At 41.4% G+C, this 22963-nt stretch overlaps 1 protein-coding gene across 3 annotated transcripts in view; it reads right to left on the bottom strand.

Annotated features, from left to right (window-relative positions):
• Nucleotides 1-22963, bottom strand: part of LOC138983722 (glycerophosphodiester phosphodiesterase domain-containing protein 5-like) — a 55455-nt gene that overhangs the window by 15046 nt on the left and 17446 nt on the right. For all 3 annotated transcript variants that reach the window (XM_070357030.1, XM_070357029.1, XM_070357031.1), the window contains 8 exons: nt 21372-21543; nt 20479-20582; nt 19608-19701; nt 9685-9843; nt 9260-9353; nt 7725-7870; nt 5721-5803; nt 4455-4605 (listed from right to left, as the gene is read on the bottom strand). In XM_070357030.1, the coding sequence (XP_070213131.1) occupies nt 4455-4605; nt 5721-5803; nt 7725-7870; nt 9260-9353; nt 9685-9843; nt 19608-19701; nt 20479-20582; nt 21372-21503 (963 nt within the window). In that variant the 5' untranslated portion in view covers nt 21504-21543. The remainder of the gene's footprint in view (nt 1-4454; nt 4606-5720; nt 5804-7724; nt 7871-9259; nt 9354-9684; nt 9844-19607; nt 19702-20478; nt 20583-21371; nt 21544-22963) is intronic.

Genomic DNA, 22963 nt, shown 5'->3' on the forward strand with positions numbered 1-22963 from the left:
CTTGTTTGATTTTTGCAAGCAGAATAACTTAATTAAGGGAAACCATTTTAAATTTTGAGTGTAAAGCAATTTTGGGGGGTTTTATTCACCAAAATGTGAGAAAAACGTTATAAAATGTGCTTTTTTTAAAATGTTGCAGTTTGTGAACCAGTGCATGTTTTGATCCAATTTTTCTTCTTTGCAGCAATATGTGTGTGTTTAATAATTCTGTGCATCGAAAAGCATTTCTAAGCAATATATTATTTTAATTTAGCATTTTCAGTTACCGGTTCAGTTCTGATAAGAAAAATACATGAGAGGCTAACTGTCAGACTCATAAAAACCCAACCAATGCACTGAACTCTTATTCCATGCACAGAACTGATGCTGTACAACTCATAAACAACTTATACAAAAACTGAACAAATCCATCAAGCCTTTCAAAAGTTGCAACATTTTAATTGTAGCGTTTTGTCTGAAAATTACATTCAGAGAAAACAGCATTTTAAAGATTTGAACCAGTACATAAAAAAACCAGTAGCACAGTGCACCCTGAATTCATATGTTTTTATCAGAATGACCACTTTACTATGTAGGGAAAAGGATTTGACAATCAAATTATCAGGATTTTTTGTATATACATCATATGAAAACAACCATCTTTGTTTGTACCGATATGAAAACATGAATCAGAACCAAACTGTCAGACTCATAAAAACCCAACCAATGCACTTAACTCTTATTCCATACACAAAACTGACGCTTTACAAATCATAAACAACATAAACAAAAATGAAACAAATCCATCAAGCCATTCAAAAGTTGCAACATTTTAATTACAGATGTTTGTCTGAAAATTACATTCAGAGAAAACAGCATTTGAAAGATTCCAACCAGTACCTCAAACTAGTAGCACAGTGCAGCCTGAATTGATATGTTTTTATAAGAATAACCACTTTACTATGATGGGGAAATGATTTGACGATCAAATTATCCGGACTTTTTAAAAAAAATCATTTGAAAACTCATCTATGTTAGTGCAGATATGAATCAAAACGAAACTGTCGGACTCATAAAAACACAAGGAATCCACTGTATTCTTATTCCATGCACAGAAATGGTGCTTCACAAATCATAAACAACATATACAAAATTGGAACAAATCCATCTAGCCATTCAAAAGTTACAACATTTTAATTACCACATTTTGTCTCAAATTACATGTAGAGAAAACAGCATGTAAAAGAGTCTCACTAGTACCCAGGTAAACTAGTACCACAGTAGAGCTTGAATTAATGGGGTGGTTTTTTTTTTAACCAGAATAACACTTTAACTATGAAGGAGAAATGATTTGATAATCAAATTATCAGATTTTTTTGTTTAAAAAAAAATAATATGAAAACATTAAAAAAGTCAATTATCTGTGTTTGTGCTGATATGAAAATATTGATCAGAACCAAACTGTCAGACTCATAAAAACCCAACGGATGCACTGATTTCTTATTCCATTGCATAGAAATGATGCTTCACAAATCATCAACAGCATTACATAATTATATATACACAAATGGAACAAAGCTATCAAGCCATTCAAAAGTTGCAACATTTTAATTACAGTATTTCTGTGCTCAATCCTAACACTGCAGCAAATTTCTGTAAAGCTGAATGTCCCTTTCCATGTACCAACATGGTCATACGCGGATTATTTTAAATGCAACTTTACCACCCGGAGCGTTGCAAACACCGGGAGAAGAGTAAACAACTGCAGACTTGAATGGACACTCATATGCACTCCAGATGCAGGGCCTGTGCAAATCCTTGGGCTGATGCATCACCTTCTTTCATAATCAGACTGCTATCAGACAAGCATTCAGTACAGGATATAGACCTTTCAGCAATAGATTGAGCTGATCAATGTTGACAAAAGCCCAACACATGTCAGCGGAGTGACGTTGCACAGTACCAGTATCCATATCTGCTTGTGATGGGTCAGAAGATGGCAAAGTATCTGTATCTTCTTATGGTTGGTCAGAAGATGGCAAAGCTGATGTTTCTGCTGTGGAAGAGGGTAGTTCCGGTTTAGCAAACTTTTCCATCAGGTCAATCTTTCTCCTCGCTGCCACCACAGGAGGACTGGCTCTCCCCTTGCTCCAACCTAATAAATACACAAACACTGATTTAATATTTGATACAACTGTCCATGGTTTTTGTTTGTAATAAGCTGCAAAATTTAAGACTCAATATAAACGTCAACAAGTGCTTGTACTTTATTTTGCAAATGACCATGTTACATGGGGTGTACCTCAACTTTTTGGCTAGGCCGGTAAATCAGAAATCCCAATCAGCCCCCAACCACTGAACCAGGCGGGTTTTCTTACAACCACCTCAGCGGCTCGTACCCACATATGTCGGTTGACGAACACACACACACACACACACACAAAAGACATTCATTAATTGGCCCCTATCACAAAATTTACATGTCAAGTTTACTATGGGATTTGAGTAACCACACAATCACATACACACAGGAACTAATACTGAAACTAGCTGAATTATTTTCTTTCTTTCTTTCTTTCTTTTCATATTTTTCTTTTAAAATTAATTTAATTCATCACACTTGCTATGTATTTGCTTGTTTCTTGTCTGTTGTCTGTTTTGTGTGTGTGTGTGTGTGTTCTGTGTGTGTGTATATACATTTTCAGATTTCCTAAACCTAGCACTGTTTGCAGGTGATCTTTATGCTTTTGATTCATGAGTTGCATCCCCAGTCCTTTAGTTTAACTCTTTTTTTTTCTTTGGTGAAGTAAATTGGATCTATTTTTTTTATTCCTTAGTTAATGGAAAAGATTTGACAACAATATTGCTGTCAATGATAGGTTGGTCAGCCATGCTGGTGTAAACCAATCCTTTAGAATTAGAGAACGCTCTCTAGTAGGGTACTTATTTTCCTACGGTCAATGACCAGAAACAGAAACTGTGTCAGTCGTACATCGCTCAGATGCTGCTTCTCAGTTTGACCCCAGACAAAGAATAATGATGACATGTTACACCATAGTAAGCTCTCAAGGACTGGCCAGCGAAGAACAATAAAATAGGGGTTGTGAAGACGATATCACAGAGATGATCGAGGGGGGGGGGGGGGGGGGGGGGGGGTGCGACGGCGGCATGGTCAGTAAATTGGATCAAGAAACACGCAAAATACTTCAGACACAAACTGTTTATCATTTACCTGCAAACCCTAACACATTCTTACAACAACAACAACATAACAATGTGCAATAAATCACGTTGTCAAACAAACAAGATCGAAAAGAGAAAGAAGCAAAACCCACCTCGTCGAGTCAAGAATCTTAGAATGTCGTCTGCTTCAATACGATAATGTTGGTTCATTTCGGAGTGTTGTTACTTCCTTCTACTGTTCGCTGCTGCTGGTTCATCTTTCTCTGATATTTCTTGCCACTATGCCGAACATTTCCAATGTTAGGGTTGTTCTTCGCAGCTCAAAACTTTGAAAAATGCTGCTGAATCGGTGAAAACGTCATGCATTTGTTGACACCGGGGGACTGATAAGTTGTCTACTGCGCTTGCGCCAAATGCCTTTGACCTACATATATTTGCATATATTAATTCCGGGGTTTCGGTTGGAACGGATTCTCTCTCTTTGTGCCTATGTCAACGGAAATTCCCCAACGGTGATGACGTCATCTTGAAGAACGGAAATTTCCACACAGTTTGAACAGCGAAGGGTCATGTCATGTGCGCACATTTACCAGCACGGAGTATCCAAAGTTGACCATTTTTTCGATTTTTTTGATAAAACACAGACAAAAACAACAAAACATCGGTTTGAAAATGGTTTTATTTACATGAATACATGTCTAAAATGACAAAAGCAGATTATTGAATGCATTCCAGGATGTTCAAAGGTGTGAAAAATGCAACAACCCCAAAAAGGTGTATGAGACCAAAAATAACTCATTTTGCCTACCCGGTCTGCCCTTAAAAGGCCACTTGCCAGGGTAAAACATATATGGAGAACGTAATGTACAGAATACTAGATATCAAAAGTCAATCAAGTTCAACCGTTCACTTATAAACTCACTGCGTCACTCACTCACCCATGCAATCAAATTTATCCATCCATGAAAAAAACCAAAGTGGTTTCTTTTCTGAGTATGAATATTTAGGAGGGTTCACACAAGAAAGTAGTTTCAAACTAATACTTTTTTAGCAATATATTGTTTTTGTAGCTTTTCTCTGATAACTCTCAGATCCTCGCAGAAGACAAATCTGTGCATGTATTGGTATTGTAGGTCATTAATTGGGATGAGTCCTCTCATTAGAGTTAGAATTGCATCGTCAGAGACAACTAGTGACATTTCTGCCTACAGCAAACTAAAGACCTGCCACCTCTCTCCCCACCATCAACTCAACGGGAAACTAAATGATCTTGTCTTGTCCATGGCACTTACCTCTAAAAACCAGCTTCCTGCATCCAGTTTTTCAATATCGGATATGTTGAAAGTGCTCACGTCATCCCCGGCACGATCAGGAAATATGTCATCAACATTTGTCGTTCGTTGAAAAGTGTCGTCATGGTTTATAAAAGGTACGCCATCATAACTGCAAACAGGACAGTAAGAATGTTTGAATACAACTATATTACAAGAATCAACATTTCGGTTCTATTGACAACAGAAGATGGTGTAACAAAATCAAAATATTTAAACAGACAAAGAGGTCCAACACAAAAGAAACTCAAAATGATTATGCCTTCTTGTAAATAATGGTTTTTTTTTAAAGTAAGTGCAGACTCACACACAGGTGTACACATATATATATGCATGTACACATGAAAAATAGTACATGTACTCTCTCTCTCTTTCTTACTTTATTCTTACACATTAAAAGCACACACTCTTCCTTTGACACTCTCTCACACCCACCCACTCTCTCTCTCTCTCTTCCTCTCTGATACACTCTTCCTCTGACACTCTCTCACACCCACCCACTCTCTCTCTTTCTCTCCCTCTCTGACACACTCTCTCTCAGTCTCTCTTCCCACTTCTCACCTTATTCTAACATCACTCTCTCAGTCTCTCTTCCCACTTCTCACCTTATTCTAACATCACTCTCTCTCAGTCTCTCTTCCCACTTCTCACCTTATTCTAACATCACTCTCTCAGTCTCTCTTCCCACTTCTCACCTTATTCTAACATCACTCTCTCAGTCTCTCTTTCCACTTCTCACCTTATTCTAACATCACTCTCTCTCAGTCTCTCTTCCCACTTCTCACCTTATTCTAACATCACTCTCTCAGTCTCTCTTCCCACTTCTCACCTTATTCTAACATCACTCTCTCAGTCTCTCTTCCCACTTCTCACCTTATTCTAACATCACTCTCTCAGTCTCTCTTCCCACTTCTCACCTTATTCTAACATCACTCTCTCAGTCTCTCTTTCCACTTCTCACCTTATTCTAACATCACTCTCTCTCAGTCTCTCTTCCCACTTTTCACCTTATTCTAACATCACTCTCTCAGTCTCTCTTCCCACTTCTCACCTTATTCTAACATCACTCTCTCAGTCTCTCTTTCCACTTCTCACCTTATTCTAACATCACTCTCTCAGTCTCTCTTCCCACTTCTCACCTTATTCTAACATCACTCTCTCAGTCTCTCTTCCCACTTCTCACCTTATTCTAACATCACTCTCTCAGTCTCTCTTTCCACTTCTCACCTTATTCTAACATCACTCTCCAAACCAAAGGCACCGTTCTCCACAGCTTTTTGGAAAGATATATTGGTGTTTTCTGGGGCAATCTGTAACAGATTTTGAATACTTTCTTCTCAAATCTGGAATCAAATAACACATAAAAGTCACTATGCCCGGCCCTTGCCTGCAATCTCAAAGGTATTGGCCGTTTATAAAATGTACAGACAAAATTGTTCCAATGTGAGAAGTGGCTGGGGAATGCTATACAAATGTTATACAACTTGCCCCCCCCCCCCCCCCCCCTCCCCCTCCCCCTTGCACCCCCGACTTTTAACAAAACAAGAAGAGCAAACGCTCGATCGAGTCACTTTCGCAGTTCTGAATATTATATGAGGCATCAGATGGACAGGAAGAAATTGCTATTCACAACACAATGAGTCACGTTCACATAAAATTTGAGCCCGGTCACTTTTATAGTTTCCGAGAAAAGCCCAACGTTAAGTTGTGTGTTGCCGAACAGAAAAGGCTAGTTATCTCCCTTGTTTTTCTGATAACGTTCGTAAAAGGCTACAGATGTAAATACTTTGATGTAAAGAATAATCCTACAAAGTTTCAATCACATCCGATGAACTTTGTCAAAGATATAAAATGTCTAATTTTTCCTTTGACGCTGACCTGTGACCTTGAAAAAGGTCAAAGGTCAACGAAACCATCGTTAAAGTGTAGAGGTCATTGGAGGTCACGACTAAACAAAATATGAGCCCGATCGCTTTGATAGTTTCCGAGAAAAGATATAAAATGTCTAATTTTTCCTTTGACGCTGACCTGTGACCTTGAAAAAGGTCAAAGGTCAACGAAACCATCGTTAAAGTGTAGAGGTCATTGGAGGTCACGACTAAACAAAATATGAGCCCGATCGCTTTGATAGTTTCCGAGAAAAGTCCAACGTTAAGGTGGTGTCTACGGCCGGCCGGCCGGACAGACTAACACTGACCGATTACATAGAGTCACTTTTTCTCAAGTGACTCAAAAATTGGGACGAGCCACGTATAGGCCGTGTCACTATATTAGCCGCCATCGAAAAAAATATAATCAGATCGTGTCAATCAATCAAAACAACCAGGCAAACGAAAGTACGGTATTTGGCGAAATCGGCTCCGAGAATAAACAAGTGAAACAAAGAAGAAAAGTGAAAAAGTTTGAAGAAAAATATCACACACACAATTTGTAACCAACACACACATGTAGTCCCGCCCGGAATAAGCTTTTTTGCGATGATTTATGACTTTTGCGCACATTTCGAGCAGACGAAAACACAACATGGTGGCTCTCACTCCTCTAACTATCGCGAGACACAAAAAAACAAAATCTCGCGCGCACGAGATCCTGATACATCCGGTGTTTCTCTGTACGCTATCTTGTCACGACGACTTGTTGACAAACGAAGATTCGCGAAAGAAAGAGAAAAGCGCCGAGTCTTGAGTAGAGAGCTAATAAAGTACCGGTAATCGCTAATCGAGCGAAATGAAAATCCGCGGCGACTTCCATTAGGTGAATGCTATTCAAGTTTAGGAAACATTTTAGCCGCATCTTTTTATAAGCCGCAATGCGATTTTTTTTTTAAAGTCGCGGCTTGTAATCCGTCAAATACGGTAACTAAAAAATGATTTAGATGTGATGTCTTCACCTTTGATTTGACAAAAATGTCCCTGTCATGAAAAACAACCACCCTTCAATGTAGGAACACTTCTTCTTGGTCTCAAAGGTGCCTTCTTGGCACAGATACTACTCCACAAGCTAAATCAAAAAAAGTCTCCCAGGTGTTTTCCTCCTGTATTTTGATTAATATTGGTTTGCAAAATGCCTCACGGGATCACTAATGCATTTTTTTTTTAAAGACATAATTAATGCAAATTGTATTTATTTGTATATATCATGCCCCATTGTATTAAGCCGTGTCAGAGATCGAATTGTAGAGAAGCACTAAATAAATATTCTACGATTATCATCATGACGAATGACACTGACCCCCTCAGCTCCTCGGTGTGCAAAGAGGCCCGGTTTGAGCGGCATGCTGTGGGAGGAACTGACGCAGGGGCACTGGATGTAGAGGGGGCATACGTACAGCCCCACCATGGCTACCACTATCACCAACAGCCACAGCAGCTGGTACACTGCACAGATCAAAGAAAACAAAAACAAATGATGAAACATTGAGAAGAGAAGATGGCTGGATCTTCGTAAAGTTTGGCTACTTTACCCTCCTCCCTCCCCCCCAAAAAAGACACACAAACACACACACAAATTACAACAAACCCAAACACATCTAACTTGTATTTGGAAACTGAAATCTGAAATTTTCTTTATTTTTACCCTTTCTACGGCCTTAACAATTATCCAAAGCAACCAACTATGAAATATTGACAAGAGACAATCTTCTTTCTTTATTTGGTGTTTAACGTCGTTTTCAACCATTCAAGGTTATATCGCGACGGGGAAAGGGGGGAGATGGGATAGAGCCACTTGTTAATTGTTTCTTGTTCACAAAAGCACAAATAAAAAAATTGCTCCAGGGGCTTGCAACGTAGTACAATATATGACCTTACTGGGAGAATGCAAGTTTCCAGTACAAAAGACTTAACATTTCTTACTTACTGCATGACTAAAATCTTTACAAACATTGACTATATTCTATACAAGAAACACTTTTAACAAGGGTAAAAGGAGAAACAGAACCGTTAGTCGCCTCTTACGACATGCTGGGTAGCATCGGGTAAATTCTTTCTCGTCCCAACCAATATGGGACTCCCCCTAACCCGCGGGGGGTCAAGAGACAATGAAGGGATCTTAGTTACCAATTAGAAACACCACATAGGAATCTTCCCATGTTAAAGTTTGAAAGCTCTGTCCCATAGAAATCAAAATCTTACTTGTAAAAATCAACTTTCAACTTTTGTGTTATAGCCCCCCCTTCTCCCTTTCAAACCAACCTCCACCACTTATCATCTAATTACATGTTCAACCAACAGCAATTCGAACAATACTGGATCCATTACATGCATGTGAATGACAGAGATTTCACCATGTTCTATTTTTATCTCACATTGAGAATCTGAAAAGACCTTCTTTGGTTAGTGGAACACTGAAAGGGGGTTAACTCATTGTCTCCCACTCATATGGCTCTATCTGACCAGGTACCGATATACCTGCTCAGACTTAGCTTCAGTCGCTTCCTGTAACGTCCATCTAACGCCTGCATTCCAGCCTGTTGATACACAGTTACTACACAGTTACTACAATTCTGAGTGACCTGCTGCAGCACAGCTGGTCTCGGCTAAAAAAAAACCTTGGTCAACATAGGTGGGGTAGAAAGTGTTATGGTATTCTCAAGCTGTAAACCATGCTTACCTTAATATTAAAATCAAACAAATAATAAAAACTTTACCACACTGTGACAACTGACAAGGAACATAAACTCCAATCAAAGTCTACTGTAGTGAAGGACACTACAGCCTACACTGCCATATCAATCTATAAAAAATAAAATAAAAGGTAAGTCTTACGTTTGCGGGACAGTTTGTACCAGCTGTGAGATATCAACCACATCATGCAGGTCATGAGACTCACGGCCCCTATGTGTAAAAATGGTCCCATCATCTGCGACAACAAAGTACAAACTTGAATGCATCCGCCATATTTTGAATACTGAATAGATGAATAAAAATAAAAACTGTCGAGTTTGTATGGGTTGTGAAAGAGTGAATACCCTTGCTACTAGAGGGACAAACATTGTACGGGCTAATCACTAGCGAGGGGTAGAATTCAACATGCACATACACACACACATACTCTCTCCCCTTCACACACACACACACACACACACACAAACTTCCTTCTTTCATCACCAACCTACCCCCACCCTGACGCAAATACAACTACAAACACACCGACACAACACTAACCACACCTACAACCCACATTAACCCACCTGAAGAGACAAATAAATGACGTGGAATTCCATGTGCCACAGGTCGTCAATGATGATAGTGACGGCTGCACAGGCGGCCAAGGACAAGATGATGAGCACGAGGTGTACAGGGTGGATGTAGATCTGATGACCGTGGCCTATATGGCACAGGTACAGCACCTGCAAATCATTACAAATCGAAAATTTTAAAAGTAAATTTTCATTTGATTAATATACTTACCCGAATCACAAATAGCATTGACACAGTCTGAGATGCTAAGGACTGAAAACGCTTACCCGTCTAACATTTTTAAAAGGAAGCAACCCCATCACCAAAAGAGCTAAGAATAGCCATGGTAATGAGCACATACTCTGGGAGTTACCTCCCATTGGTGTGTACTACGTCACTACCTCTATCACCACGTGGCTACAATCATACGGCTTTAAAGAAACTAAAAAACCAGGTGGGCAGGTGGGAGGGCATAAACTATGTGATTCGGGTAAGTATATTAATCAAATGAAAATTTACTTTTAAAATTTTCGATTAAATTACATATTCTTACTCCGAATCACATATATATAGCAGATAGCTTCAACAAGGCGGTGGGAAAGAAAAATCTAACTCACTCAAAAAATCCTTGCCAGAAACTGGCCCGCTGCCAGCAAGTCAGGAAGGGCCCGGTGGGAAAGAAAAATCTAACTCACTCTAACACCCTTGCCAGGAACTGGCCCGCTGCCAACAAGTCAGGAAGGGACCCGAGAATCGTCCTGATTGACAGCCGCGATGTCTCAGGCAAAACTTGCTAAAGACAACTTCAGAGAGCCAGTAAGCTGTGCCCAGCACTTCGTCCAATCTCCCGGACCGTAAAACGGCACAGGAAGAGATCCCAAGCCCTGGATTGGATTGGATTGGATTGGATTGGATAAGATTTACAGTCCAGTGAGGTTACCCTCATGGAAATTCGGGCTGCTTTCTCCCCGGGGAAAGCGAGCTGCCATACATACGGCGCTACCCATATTTTGTTTTTTTTTCCTGCATGCGTGTATTCATGTTTCCTGAGACTTAATGCCGTGTGAGATGGAATTTTTTTACTTTATTCCAAGTCCCACGGGTATTTGATGGACATTTTTATCTATGCCTATACAATTTTGCCAGGAAAGACCCTTTTGTCAATCGTGGGATCTTTAACGTGCACACCCCAATGTAGTGTACACGAAGGGACCTCGGTTTTTCGTCTCATCCGAAAGACTAGCACTTGAACCCACCACCTAGGTTAGGAAAGGGGGGAGAAAATTGCGGCCTGACCCAGGCCTGAACACGCAACCTCTCGCTTCCGAGCGCAAGTGCGTTACCACTCGGCCACCCGAGCCTAGTAGAGGGGAAAGACAATCTGCCCCCCCCCCCTTTCTATTGGAAGGAAATGCCAATGCCCGACAAGGCCTGTGAGATAGAGGTCAGCTTAAGAGAAGAGTGACCGATCTCCACACAAAGAGAGAGAGAGAGACATCTGAGTACAAGGTACCAGAGTCCAACTCGATGGTAAAAACTCAATAAAGAGCATAAGCGTTTCTAAAGTTCCAAGAACGTGAAGAAACGCTCACCCTCCAAGGCACGCTGTACTGCTTCTCTGTGTTAGAGTCCAAATCAAACCAAGGCAAGAATCATAGTACTCCTAGGAAGTGACAGAAAAAACGTCAAAGAAAAAACCTGACTGCAATCTTTGACATCGTCTCCCATAAAGCATGCTTGAGGAGGGTGCCGTAACCAGCAGTCTTGCTGCCCTCAAAAGAGATGGTCACCAGTTATCCTCTACCCGTCCATGCGAAAGCAGAGAGAGATAGTACGAGGAAGCAGCACCTTACGATTGAGCGTAAGCAACCGGAAGTGCGAAAGTCACAGAGGTCGAAGCCTGGTGTGACCGGTGACCATGAACAAAATGGCTAACAGCCATGGTGTCCGCGGTTCAGTCTGCTTGTAGGTAATTGAATGTGAATCAAGAACCCAAAACAGAAAACAAGACTGGTAAGCATACACGGAAAACCGTGAAGCCGACCAGTCAAGTGATGCCCGTAGGACAGCCATTGTTCCGAAGTACCCACAGTACGCAGGTAAACGAAAGAAACGAAAGTTTCAGCTGCCAAAAGAGATGCTGGGCTATGAGCCCACAGCAAAGAAACCGAAACATTAGCTAACCCTCTGCCAGAAGGAGAGGACTAGCCAAAACTGAGAGAGGTGGTAAGCCACAAAGGATGACTCCTCAAACCTACATAGCCAAAGACAATGCCCCCTCAGAAAATCTGTAAGTTACCTCCGAGGCCAACTCAAGCGCACCTTAAGTTTGGACGAAACACAAGAACGCGTCTGATCGCTAGAGAAAGACAGAGTCAGACTCGGCGAAAGACAAACAAGGACCACATGGGTCAGCCGTTGTTTCCAAGAAACCCTGACGTAACTATGACGTCGGTAAGAGAAACAACCTCTCCGGCTAGCCGGAAGTGCGACAGAAGCAGCAGCCCGTGGCTGAAACGACTGTTACACTGACTGAGGCCGGAAGCCAAATACCCGAAGGCCAGCCCTAGATCCGACCAGAAGAGACCTCAGCGGGTGCTCGAGCTGATGGACCTAGTTCACTGTGATAAAATCAGACTGATGCATAAGAATAAAAATATGCAACCGTCAGATCGATTGAAGTCGCCCGACCTCACCAGTCCCACAATCCATTGGCTGTGTACAGAGACCATCCAATGCGAAAGTGCGCGGGAGGGGACCTCCCGCCATCACTAAAGTGAAGGGCGAAAGGGGGGGTGAGATCGGGAGCAGTTCTTTTCTCGAACCACGAAGACCAGGATGAGCTTGCCCTTAGGCTGCCAGTTTGGGTTGAGCAGAGGACTGGGCCTGCTTCTGTTGAGTAGGCTTGCTCTGTTTCAACCCTTGTAGAGAGAAGTCGGAGAACTGATGGTCTCTGTTCGACTGGGTCTCCTTTTGTCTAGCGTCGAGCGCCAAATGACCGAAAAGAGATCCCTCTACCACCGGAGATGCTCTCAAGGTGTTTCTCGTACCTGATCCGTGAACTGCAAGTGCGAGAAGAACAAATCCCTCCGACACCAAACTGCGTGAGCATAGTGAAGCGAGGATAGTCGCATCTGCTTGTTACGAAGCGGTTTACTCGTATTTTTGGTAATGTGTATTGTTGTAAATAGAATAGACTATAGCGATGGTCAGACATTGGAAAGGGCTATAGGCTGCAAAGCCGTCACGTTGACCGCAGTTGAACCTTTGTGTAACTGACAAGCTTTTTCACGTGCAAGTAGTGCAGACGACAGCTCACTGGCAATGTCATAGCAAGAACGACTTTGTAAAATCAGTCGCCGTCAAGGAGCCAAGCTCGACTCATGTTTTTCGTAACACTTTAGCAGACGGGCTCCTGTTTTAGGTATCTGACTGAAGAAGGATGAAGACTGACGAACTTTCCCTATCAGCTTACATGATATCTTCCATTTTCATATTCATGCCAGGCCGGCGACTGTACTAAATGTTGGCTTTACACTCTTTTGAGGTATGTTTGAAACCGGTTATATTTTCATGTCATGTTGTCGTATGTGAGAAGAGTGACTGTTTCTGTGTTTAGCGTTATTGTGTAGGCCTAAGCTATTGTGCTACACTGCTTAAACATGTGAGGGTTTACGTAACGTTTTCTTGGCTTTAGAAAACAGGAATTAACGTGTAAATAATTATATTGGCTCATGCAGCTTAATATGTTGGACGAGTGAGTATTTTTATTGTGCGAGTGAAAGAAACTAAAGACAAGTTGACTTATGGACTATAAACTTTACAGTGTTCCAACTGGAGGGTTTACATCGACGGAGGCTGAACTGAACTGGTGACTGCGGCTTGGTGTACATGTCCATGGCATGGAGAGCTGGCAGAGTTCTACAGTTAGCCGCCGAGACGAACTGGAAGGATCAAGGACTACGTCAAGCAATGGTTGCGGTGTCGTGAGGACTGGTGCACCCTTATCAGTCGTCTGAAGGACTTACAGCCATACCAACATCTTGAGGGCCGAAAGATGGCAGTAGGGTAACGTACAGTAGAATACCTATTCGTCTTACCTGTTAAGCTGCTTTGTTTGAGCCAAAAGGTGTCTGCGTCTTGGACTGTAGAGTTTCTTGCGGTGTTGTCGGCCTAGAGTACTGGTCGAAGCCCGGAAATGATTTTGTGATGTAAAAAGCTTTGTAAAAAATAATAATTAGTCTTGGCAGTGTCAAGATCCATTTAATACCAGGTTTTTGCGTGTGTGAGTGCGTGTGCGTGTGCGCTTGTGCCTTGTAAGCTACTGTAGCGGACAACTATTCAGATTACATTCCAGCCTGTAAACAAATACTAAACTTATAGAGTGGTGTAGAGGCATTTATGATTGTCTAAAAACCGGGCTATACCACTCCATAACACTGCTCTTCATTCACCCTAGCAAAGGCTGAACGAAGAGTGGAGACATCATCAGCATCCTGATCTACACTGAGTGTGAACAGATCGAGCGAATCAGTCATAGACCAAAAGAGTTCTGATGATCGTCTCTGAAAGGATGCAAGTTCCAAAAACTGACGTCCTATCTCCTCTGAAGAGACAAGGGTGTGTTCTGGTACTGACACAACCGAGTCCCTCATAATCTGTTTTACCAGCAGAGGAAGCAATTCCTGCATCACCAGTAAAGGTGACCGCGGAAGAGCAAAGGACGAATGCAAGTTCCGACTAGAGTTAGGCAAGTTGAACTTCCAAAACACAGAAGGAACAAAAGTAGAAGCCTGTGTAGCCGTAGCTAGCCAAGGCTGAGCCTGTTCCGGAACTTGCCTTGAGGAACAAGAAGAGGAACAGGGACAGAAGGAATACCACTTCAGGCATGAGATGGCTTCGCCAAAACCTGCGAAAGGTGGTATGCCACAGAAGGGGACTCTTCGAACCAGAAGCAGGAATCCTCCTCCTTCGCGGAACGGAAGTCCGACATCGCCGAAGGGGCAACCAAAGCGGAAGCCAAAACAGCTGATGCACCTTCCGGAAAATAACGCGAAGTAACTTCCGCCGCAGCTTCAAGAGCAACATGAGCTTTGACGGAAATCCCGAATATGTCTGTTCGCTAACCACAGACTGAACGCCAGAGTGGTCGAGCGAAGGACAAGGACCGAAGTCACAGTCACCAGTGGCGGAAACGATGCACGGGATAACCGGAAACCCGCGTACCAGGACATCATCTTGACTTATACCCTGACTGGTGTGAGGGTAAGGAAAAGCCGAGTGAACGTCTGAAGCCAACAGAACTGAATGGACGGAAGCCACCCCGGCCGAGGTGAACCTGAATGCCCGAAGGCCGGCCGCTGTTCCTCACTCACCGACATCTGTACGGAATTACCAGGAAGAGGAACAGTGTATCCGGACGAAGCCTGAAATGCAACCGACGAAGCCGCAAAATGCGGAAACAAGGATTGCGTAGACTGAAGCCGGAAGCCATAAAGCCCGGAGGCCAGTCTCCGGTCAACCCCAGCACTGACCACGGAGTGAACGAGTGGTGGGGGACCTATGCTTCCGGTGGGAACCAGAAGCGCAGCAGCTGAAAACGGCTGCCGCCCTTGCTCTGAAACGCCCGTGAACGTGCAGAACATCGGGGGAGACAGAGCAGAAGTTTTTGTGTATCCGGACGAAGCCGGAAATGCAACCTATGAAGCCGCACAATGCGGAAACGAGGGCTGCATAGACAGGCCGGAAGCCATAAAGCCCGGAGGCCAGTCTCCGGTCAACCCCAGCACCGACCTCGGAGTGAACGAGTGGTGGGGGACCTATGCTTCCGGTGGGAACTGGAAGCGCAGCAGCCGAGAACGGCTGCCGCCCTTGTTCTGAAACGCCCGAGCATGCGTAGAGCATCGGGAGAGACAGAACAGAAGAATGCAAGTTGTGAAAATGCCCCAGAGAACTGTCTCCCAAAAGGGAGTGTCCGGTCGCCTCACGAGGGCTGTTGGACCAGTTCAACTTACCGTCCATGCCGACCATGGCAGTAGACAACGAAAAACAGGAAGCTGATCCCTGGAAAACGTCACAGACGGCAACATCACAGAACGCCAAGGAACGAGCGTCACCACGGACGGGGGAAAAATGACGCTGGCAAACGGCGTATAATGCAATTCTTCTCTCCCAAACTGCGGAACTCTGGAAATAAAGAGCTAAGCAGTATAGACACCAGAGCACCATGCTCCCATGCCTAAAAGAGGGAAAGCAAGAAGAAAAAGAAGTCAAAGACATGCTTAACTGCCCCCCCAAACACGTGTTCATTTGGGGCAGAATTAGTAACGGACATAACTGTATTACATGCTCAGTCCGATACGACAACAAATACAAACGGTCTGGTAGATCCCTGACAAAAGACTTGCCATGTTCAATGTCGGCCATGCTGGCCAACCAAAAAAGAGACCAGACAATAAGTTACTGGAAAATTTACTAGTCCAAAACGGACGAAAAGTCAGTAACTAAAACGAAATACCTGTCAAACTAATGACCAAAAGGAAAGAGCTTACCGACTAACAAAGTAGAAGGCAAGTAAGAAGGTAATATAAAGTTTACCTCACCATTACATAGGCCTAGCCACATCTGATACCTGTCAGCTATGCTGACCAACGAAAAATGGCGGCCAAACCGTAAGTTACTGAAAAAATTACAGGTCCAAAAACGGACGAAAAATCAGCAACTACAACAACATTCTTGTCAAACTAATGACCAAACAAGAAGGGCAAAGCCCATACGACTCACATGCTTGACCTTGACCTTTACATGACCTTGACCTTCAGCTAATCCTAGCAATGACATCATACACTAAGAACTGCTTTACACATTTTTCCTACCAAAATACATGTGACCTTGACCCAAGGTCAAGGTCATCCAAGGTCATGCAACACAAAGCTGTTAATTCAAGACGGGATAGGAAGTACAATGGTGCTTATTGGCTCTTTCTACCATGAGATATGGTCACTTTTAGTGGTTCACTACCTTATTTTGGTCACATTTCATAAGGGTCAAAGTGACCTTGACCTTGATCATATGTGACCAAATGTGTCTCATGATGAAAGCATAACATGTGCCCCACATCATTTTTAAGTTTGAAACAGTTATCTTCCATAGTTCAGGGTCAAGGTCACTTCAAAATATGTATACAATCCAACTTTGAAGAGCTCCTGTGACCTTGACCTTGAAGCAAGGTAAACCAAACTGGTATCAAAAGATGGGGCTTACTTTGCCCTATATATCATATATAGGTGAGGTATTGAATCTCAAAAACTTCAGAGAAAATGGGAAAAATGGGAAAAATAGCTGTTTTTTAGACAACATTTATGGCCCCTGCGACCTTGACCTTGAAGCAAGGTCAAGATGCTATGTATGTTTTTTGGGGCCTTGTCATCATACACCATCTTGCCAAATTTGGTACTGATAGACTGAATAGTGTCCAAGAAATATCCAACGTTAAAGTTTTCCGGACGGACGGACGGACGGAGTGCCGGGACGGACGGACGGACGACTCGGGTGAGTACATAGACTCACTTTTGCTTCGCATGTGAGTCAAAAAAGAAAGAGCTTACCAACTAACTAAGCAGAAGGCAAGTAAGAAGGTAATAAAGGATTACCTCACCATTACATGGGCCTAGCCACATTTTATCACTGTCAGCCATGCTGTCAACAAAAATGGCGGCCAAACAAAAAGTTACTGAAAAATGTTCAAGTCCAAAAACGGACGAAAAGTCAGCAACTACAACAAAATTCCTGTCAACATAATGACCCAATAAGGAAAGAGCTCACCAACAAACGAAGCAGGAGGCAAGTAAGACGGGTAAGTGGCCGGAGGGTGTCAAACAAACACCAAACCACACAGCCACGAGAGCGCCAAAAATCAACAACCTGATCCTCAGTGCTGAAAAAGTCGTATGATTGTAGCCACGTGGTGATAGAGGTAGTGACGTAGTACACACCAATGGGAGGTAACTCCCAGAGTATGTGCTCATTACCATGGCTATTCTTAGCTCTTTTGGTGATGGGGTTGCTTCCCTTTAAAAATGTTAGACGGGTAAGCGTTTTCAGACCTTAGCATCTCAGACTGTGTCAATGCTATATGTGATTCAGAGTAAGAATATGTAATTTAATCAAGGTTATCAAGATCGGTCAATTGATCAATTAATCAATTGATCAGCTACTCAACAACAACAAATTCATTGACTATTTTGAGAGAAGTTCATTATTTGTATCATAAGTGTTTGTCTGTAAATGTATCAACAATTTTGAAATACGTTCATTATTTGTCTGTCTACTTAAAAAAACACCGCCAGGGTCGACGTACTGTAAATGTAACGTATTGTTTTGTCAATAATTAAATGTTCCAATAACATACAAATCTTGTTTTTTTATTCTGATGAGTTACTCAATCGGTCAATCAGTTGATCAATTGTTTGCCCGGGGAGGAGAAATTGGCACCTCCTGGACCAAACTTTGCTTAAAAATTCAACAAGTCGCGTAAGGTGAAATTACTACATTTAGTCAAGCTGTGGAACTCACAGAATGAAACTGAACGCACTGCATTTTTTCACAATGACCGTAGTCCGCCGCTTGTGCATAATGGAGTGAAACTGACGAGCCTGTTCAGCGTGGTAGTGGTTTCGCTGTGCTGCATAGCAGGTTTTTCTGTACATCTCTTCGTTTTAACTTTCTGAGCATGTTTTTAATCCAAACATATCATATCTATATGTTTTTGGAATCCGTAACCGACAAGGAATAAGATGAAATTGTTTTTAAATCGATTTAGGAAATTTAATTTTGATCATAATTTTTATATTTTTAATCTTTAGAGCTTGTTTTTAATCCAAATATACCATATTCAGGGTTCCTGCAGGGCAGAGCTGATACAATTCAATGAGTTTTCAAGGACATTTCCAGGACCAAATAAATGCTTTTCAAGGACATGATTTTCCTCAAATTGATGCAAAGCACCAAGCTTACCTTCAGTTTTTCAAGTCTGCAAACTATTAGTCATTCCGTAGTTGTTTCCCTTGCCAACTTCCAGGAAGGGAAGCAACTATACAGGTGACTAGTAATAGTTAGTTCGTCTACTTTCGTTTTCACTCGATCTTTTATTCTCCCACAATGTGTGTACTGTATTTGACGAAAAAAAAGGGGGTTGCTTTTTTTTTTTTTAAATAAGACAAGCTGCTGACGAAATGTATAGGCAACAATTTGGAAAAATCAAGTACTTTTCAATGACTATTTAACAAAACTCTATTTTCAAGCACTTTTCAAGGCCTGGAAAAGGTTTTCCAATTTTCAAGGAGTTTTCCAGGGTTCAAGGACTCTGTACGAACCCTGCATATTTATATGTTTTTGGAATCAGGAAAAGATGTAGAATAAGATGAACGTAAATTTGGATCATTTTATATAAAAAAAAAATTTATTACAATTTTCAGATTTTTCATGACCAAAGTCATTAATTAATTTTTAAGCCACCAAGCTGAAATGCAATACCGAAGTCCGGCCTTCGTCGAAGATTGCTTTGCAAAAATTTCAATCGATTTGATTGAAAAATGAGGGTGTGACAGTGCCGCCTCAACTTTTACAAAAAGCCGGATATGACGTCATCCAAAGTATTTATCGAAAAAAAGAAAAAACCGTCCGGGGATATCATTCCCAGGAACTCTCATGTCAAATTTCATAAAGATCAGTCCAGTAGTTTGGTATGAATCGCTCTACACACACACACGCACAGACAGACAGACAGACAGACAGACAGACAGACACACACACACACACACACACACACACACACACACCACGACCCTCGTCTCGATTCCCCCTCTATGTTAAAACATTTAGCCAAAACTTGACTAAATGTAAAAACATGCAGAACTGTTCTACAGACACATACCATGACCAGAAGGAAGTAACCAAAAGTGGCACAGGTGAGAGGCATCAAGATCTTGTACCAAGGCACCCATGTCTTGAGGGTTTTAAACATGTACCTGATGGCCAAAGAGAAAATGCATGTCAAAATAAACACCAAGACCAAAACTTTAATGCTTCGACAGAAATCAAAATATGCATATATATATAAGGGACACAAATATAAGAGTTTCAACAATTTACCTTTTCTATGTTTGCAGTTGTGCACACATTCTTTTTCAGAAGACAGATTGCAACTCTGCCTCTGTCACATGCTTTTCATCAGTAGATGAATCATTGGTTAGATAAATAATTTGTTTATGCCCCTTTAACGTATTTGGCTATTTGAGACCGGTTCAATTTTGTTTCCTTTCTCAGATTTTTTTACGTCCACACAGTGCAATATTTAAACCTTGCTGTTCATGGTTAAACATCTTGATAATGAATATTATAATGATTATGATTATTGTGGAATAATTCTTTAACCAATTCAAAATTTACAAAATAAAGCAGCCAAAGTAGGCCTTTTCAATTTAGAGTTGTTATCACCATCAAATCACAAATATGAAATAGACAAATAACCACTTTCTCTGCAAACACGCTCGCACGAACACACACACACACACACACACATGCAAAGGTTCCCATGTGAATGCGTGATGTATTGTGTAAACAAATTTCATCTCACATGGCATAAATAAATCCCTGCGCCTTAAATATGTGCGCGATATAAATTGCATAAAAAATAAAAATTAAAAAATAAATTAAAAAATCCCTGCGCTTAGAACTGTACCCACGGAATACGTGCGATATAAGCTTCATATTGATAAAGAGTAAGACTAATAGCATCAACGTACCATTCTAAGTAGTTGTAGTCGTTCTCCGCAATCAGCCAGAAATAGAAGTAGAATGTGACGTAGAGGAATGCCAGTGTGAACAGACTAAACCAGAAGATGTCTCTCTGTAGACACAACCAAAGCAAACAAAATATTCATGAGTACACTATCACTTTCCTCATGCAGCCAACTTGGGGAAAAAAATGAGAAATTGCTACTTATGTAATGTGTAAAGATATCACAGAAATAAGTACACAAGACACAGGCCATACACTGATGTTTTTTCATTAAAAAAAAAGAAGATAATGAACACTTATTAATCGCCCCTTCTCACTACAGCTCACGGCAGTGTACAATAGCAACGTTCATTGAAAGTTCTTTGACTTTGTCCATTTTCATGTTCTGCATTCTTGCAGTGTATTATTATTCATTATATACGTGGTGCCCTTATGACAAGATAGAATTTAACCAACTTGAAACATCAGGCAGGCAAATAACAGACGACACTACATGCGTAAGACAGCATCAACTGGTATTCTCTGCAAGCCTAATAACAACTAAATGAAAGTCATGTCAAAACTGTACTGTGAGACTCATATCGTCTTCGTCCTGGAACTTTGGCATAACTCGATTCTTGGCGATTTTGATTTTATGTGTGTGCTTTTAGACTAAGTTAATCATTCTCAACGAGAAACATTCTCTAAAATACAATGGACAATACATGATTTAACATTCTTTCATCTTTCTATCCATACCATTACCAGGTACAAACATAATATAAATAATCAGTTTTGGCCTTCTGCTAAAAAGCTGTCGAAAATGATCTACGCCAAAATTCCATGACGACATCGATATGATATATATATATGTTATGGTCTCTAGAGTTGTGAGTTGTATCCAACCACAAGACTGACCTTTCTGTTGTCTCTAGTGGACTGCTGGTAGCGATGCCAGCGGCAGCCCAGCATGCCCGTCATGAAGACCAGGCAGTAGTTGTGTCGGTAGTACTGGAACTTGGCGTGGGAGACCGTCATCTTGCCCTTCATCGTGCTTTTGGACCTCTCAGAGGTGCCTTGATGCTTAGCCCTGAAGTCAAACAAGCCCCCAAAAGTTAAAAACAACTCCCAACATTGACCATTTTTTCTCTTCAAAATCAAGACTCAAAAGCAAGAAAGTCCAACTCAAAACACACTACAAAGCTGCAGTCACTTTGGCTTAAGCCTCTACTTTCCCCAAAGTGCCTTTATACCCCCTAAAAAAATAAAACCCTGAATAGATAAGAGACTGGCGATGTTTCAAAATGAAGACTATAAAACAAGAGTAATTATTTCACCTCATAGCACTGACTACAAAGCCCTGAGTGAGTCACAGATCTTCAGCTCAATAGCCTTTGAAGCAAGCAAAACGACATTAACACAACATGTATATACAAAGGGTGATGAGAGGGTGAACACATTAATGACATAAATTTTGAGTGCAAGATTTGCAACTGTTCTGAATAATTTTGTATTGCTTTGAACTAAACACAATCCCAAAAATAATGCAGCCTCCGTTTCACAGTAATTAGCGGCCTGGCATGGCAATTAACAGTCTTCCTGTTGCTGCCACTTTACTTGTTATTCTGAATGTGTGTTCCTGAACAAAAGTGAGAAAAACAAAGGAAATAGCATCAATATCTGTGAGTGTTCATTTGAGTGTGGGCACAGTAGATGCATTGATAGTACCAAAAATAGCGTCAGAAACAAGCATTGTTTCCTTCCTCGGCTCTTATCAAGATGAACTGAACTGAGCGCTAAATTAGTGGCTGCAAGCATCTCAAAATAAAAAATCTATGGAATATAAAATGATAATAAAACATAGGTCTGGGGGAAGCAAATGTTACTGCCTTTTTTTTTAATTCAGTGTAATTCACACATTCACTGATTCAACTATTCTTTTTGTGCAATGAAATGACCATTGCAAATTAAGTCACGAGGAAACACTGAGTTTTGGGCGTGTTTTTTTGTTTCAACCTTTTCCCTCTCTTCTTTTCTGTTTTAATTCAAATTTGAAATTAAATAAATGTACAACAATTTTTCTTCATCAATCAGTGTCATCCTTCATTTAAACGTGAACTACAAAGCTTCACCAGAAGCCCAAAATGGTGTATTTTTTGCTCCAAATACATGAATAACATGACTGACATTCACAGGAGCAGTATTATATATATAATAAGTCAGGGCTGAGTCACGCCAGTATCGCTCACTCCCTAGTTTTCATCACTCCAAAAATGTGATTATAAGCTACTGGGCAGGGGCCATGCACACACTTCAACATTCAAAAGCCAAAGTTCAGACACTCAATATCATCACAACGGGGCAACTCGACCTCAGGCATTTCAAATGCAAACAACATAGGGACAGAAAGAAAGAGAGACAGACAGAAAGAAAGATAAAAACAAAAGGCACACACACCAACACGTCAATCAAGCACAAATTCGCATACACTTATACCCATTGTAATAACA

Source organism: Littorina saxatilis, linkage group LG13, assembly GCF_037325665.1.
Source record: "Littorina saxatilis isolate snail1 linkage group LG13, US_GU_Lsax_2.0, whole genome shotgun sequence".
NCBI classification, from domain to species: Eukaryota; Metazoa; Mollusca; class Gastropoda; order Littorinimorpha; family Littorinidae; genus Littorina; species Littorina saxatilis.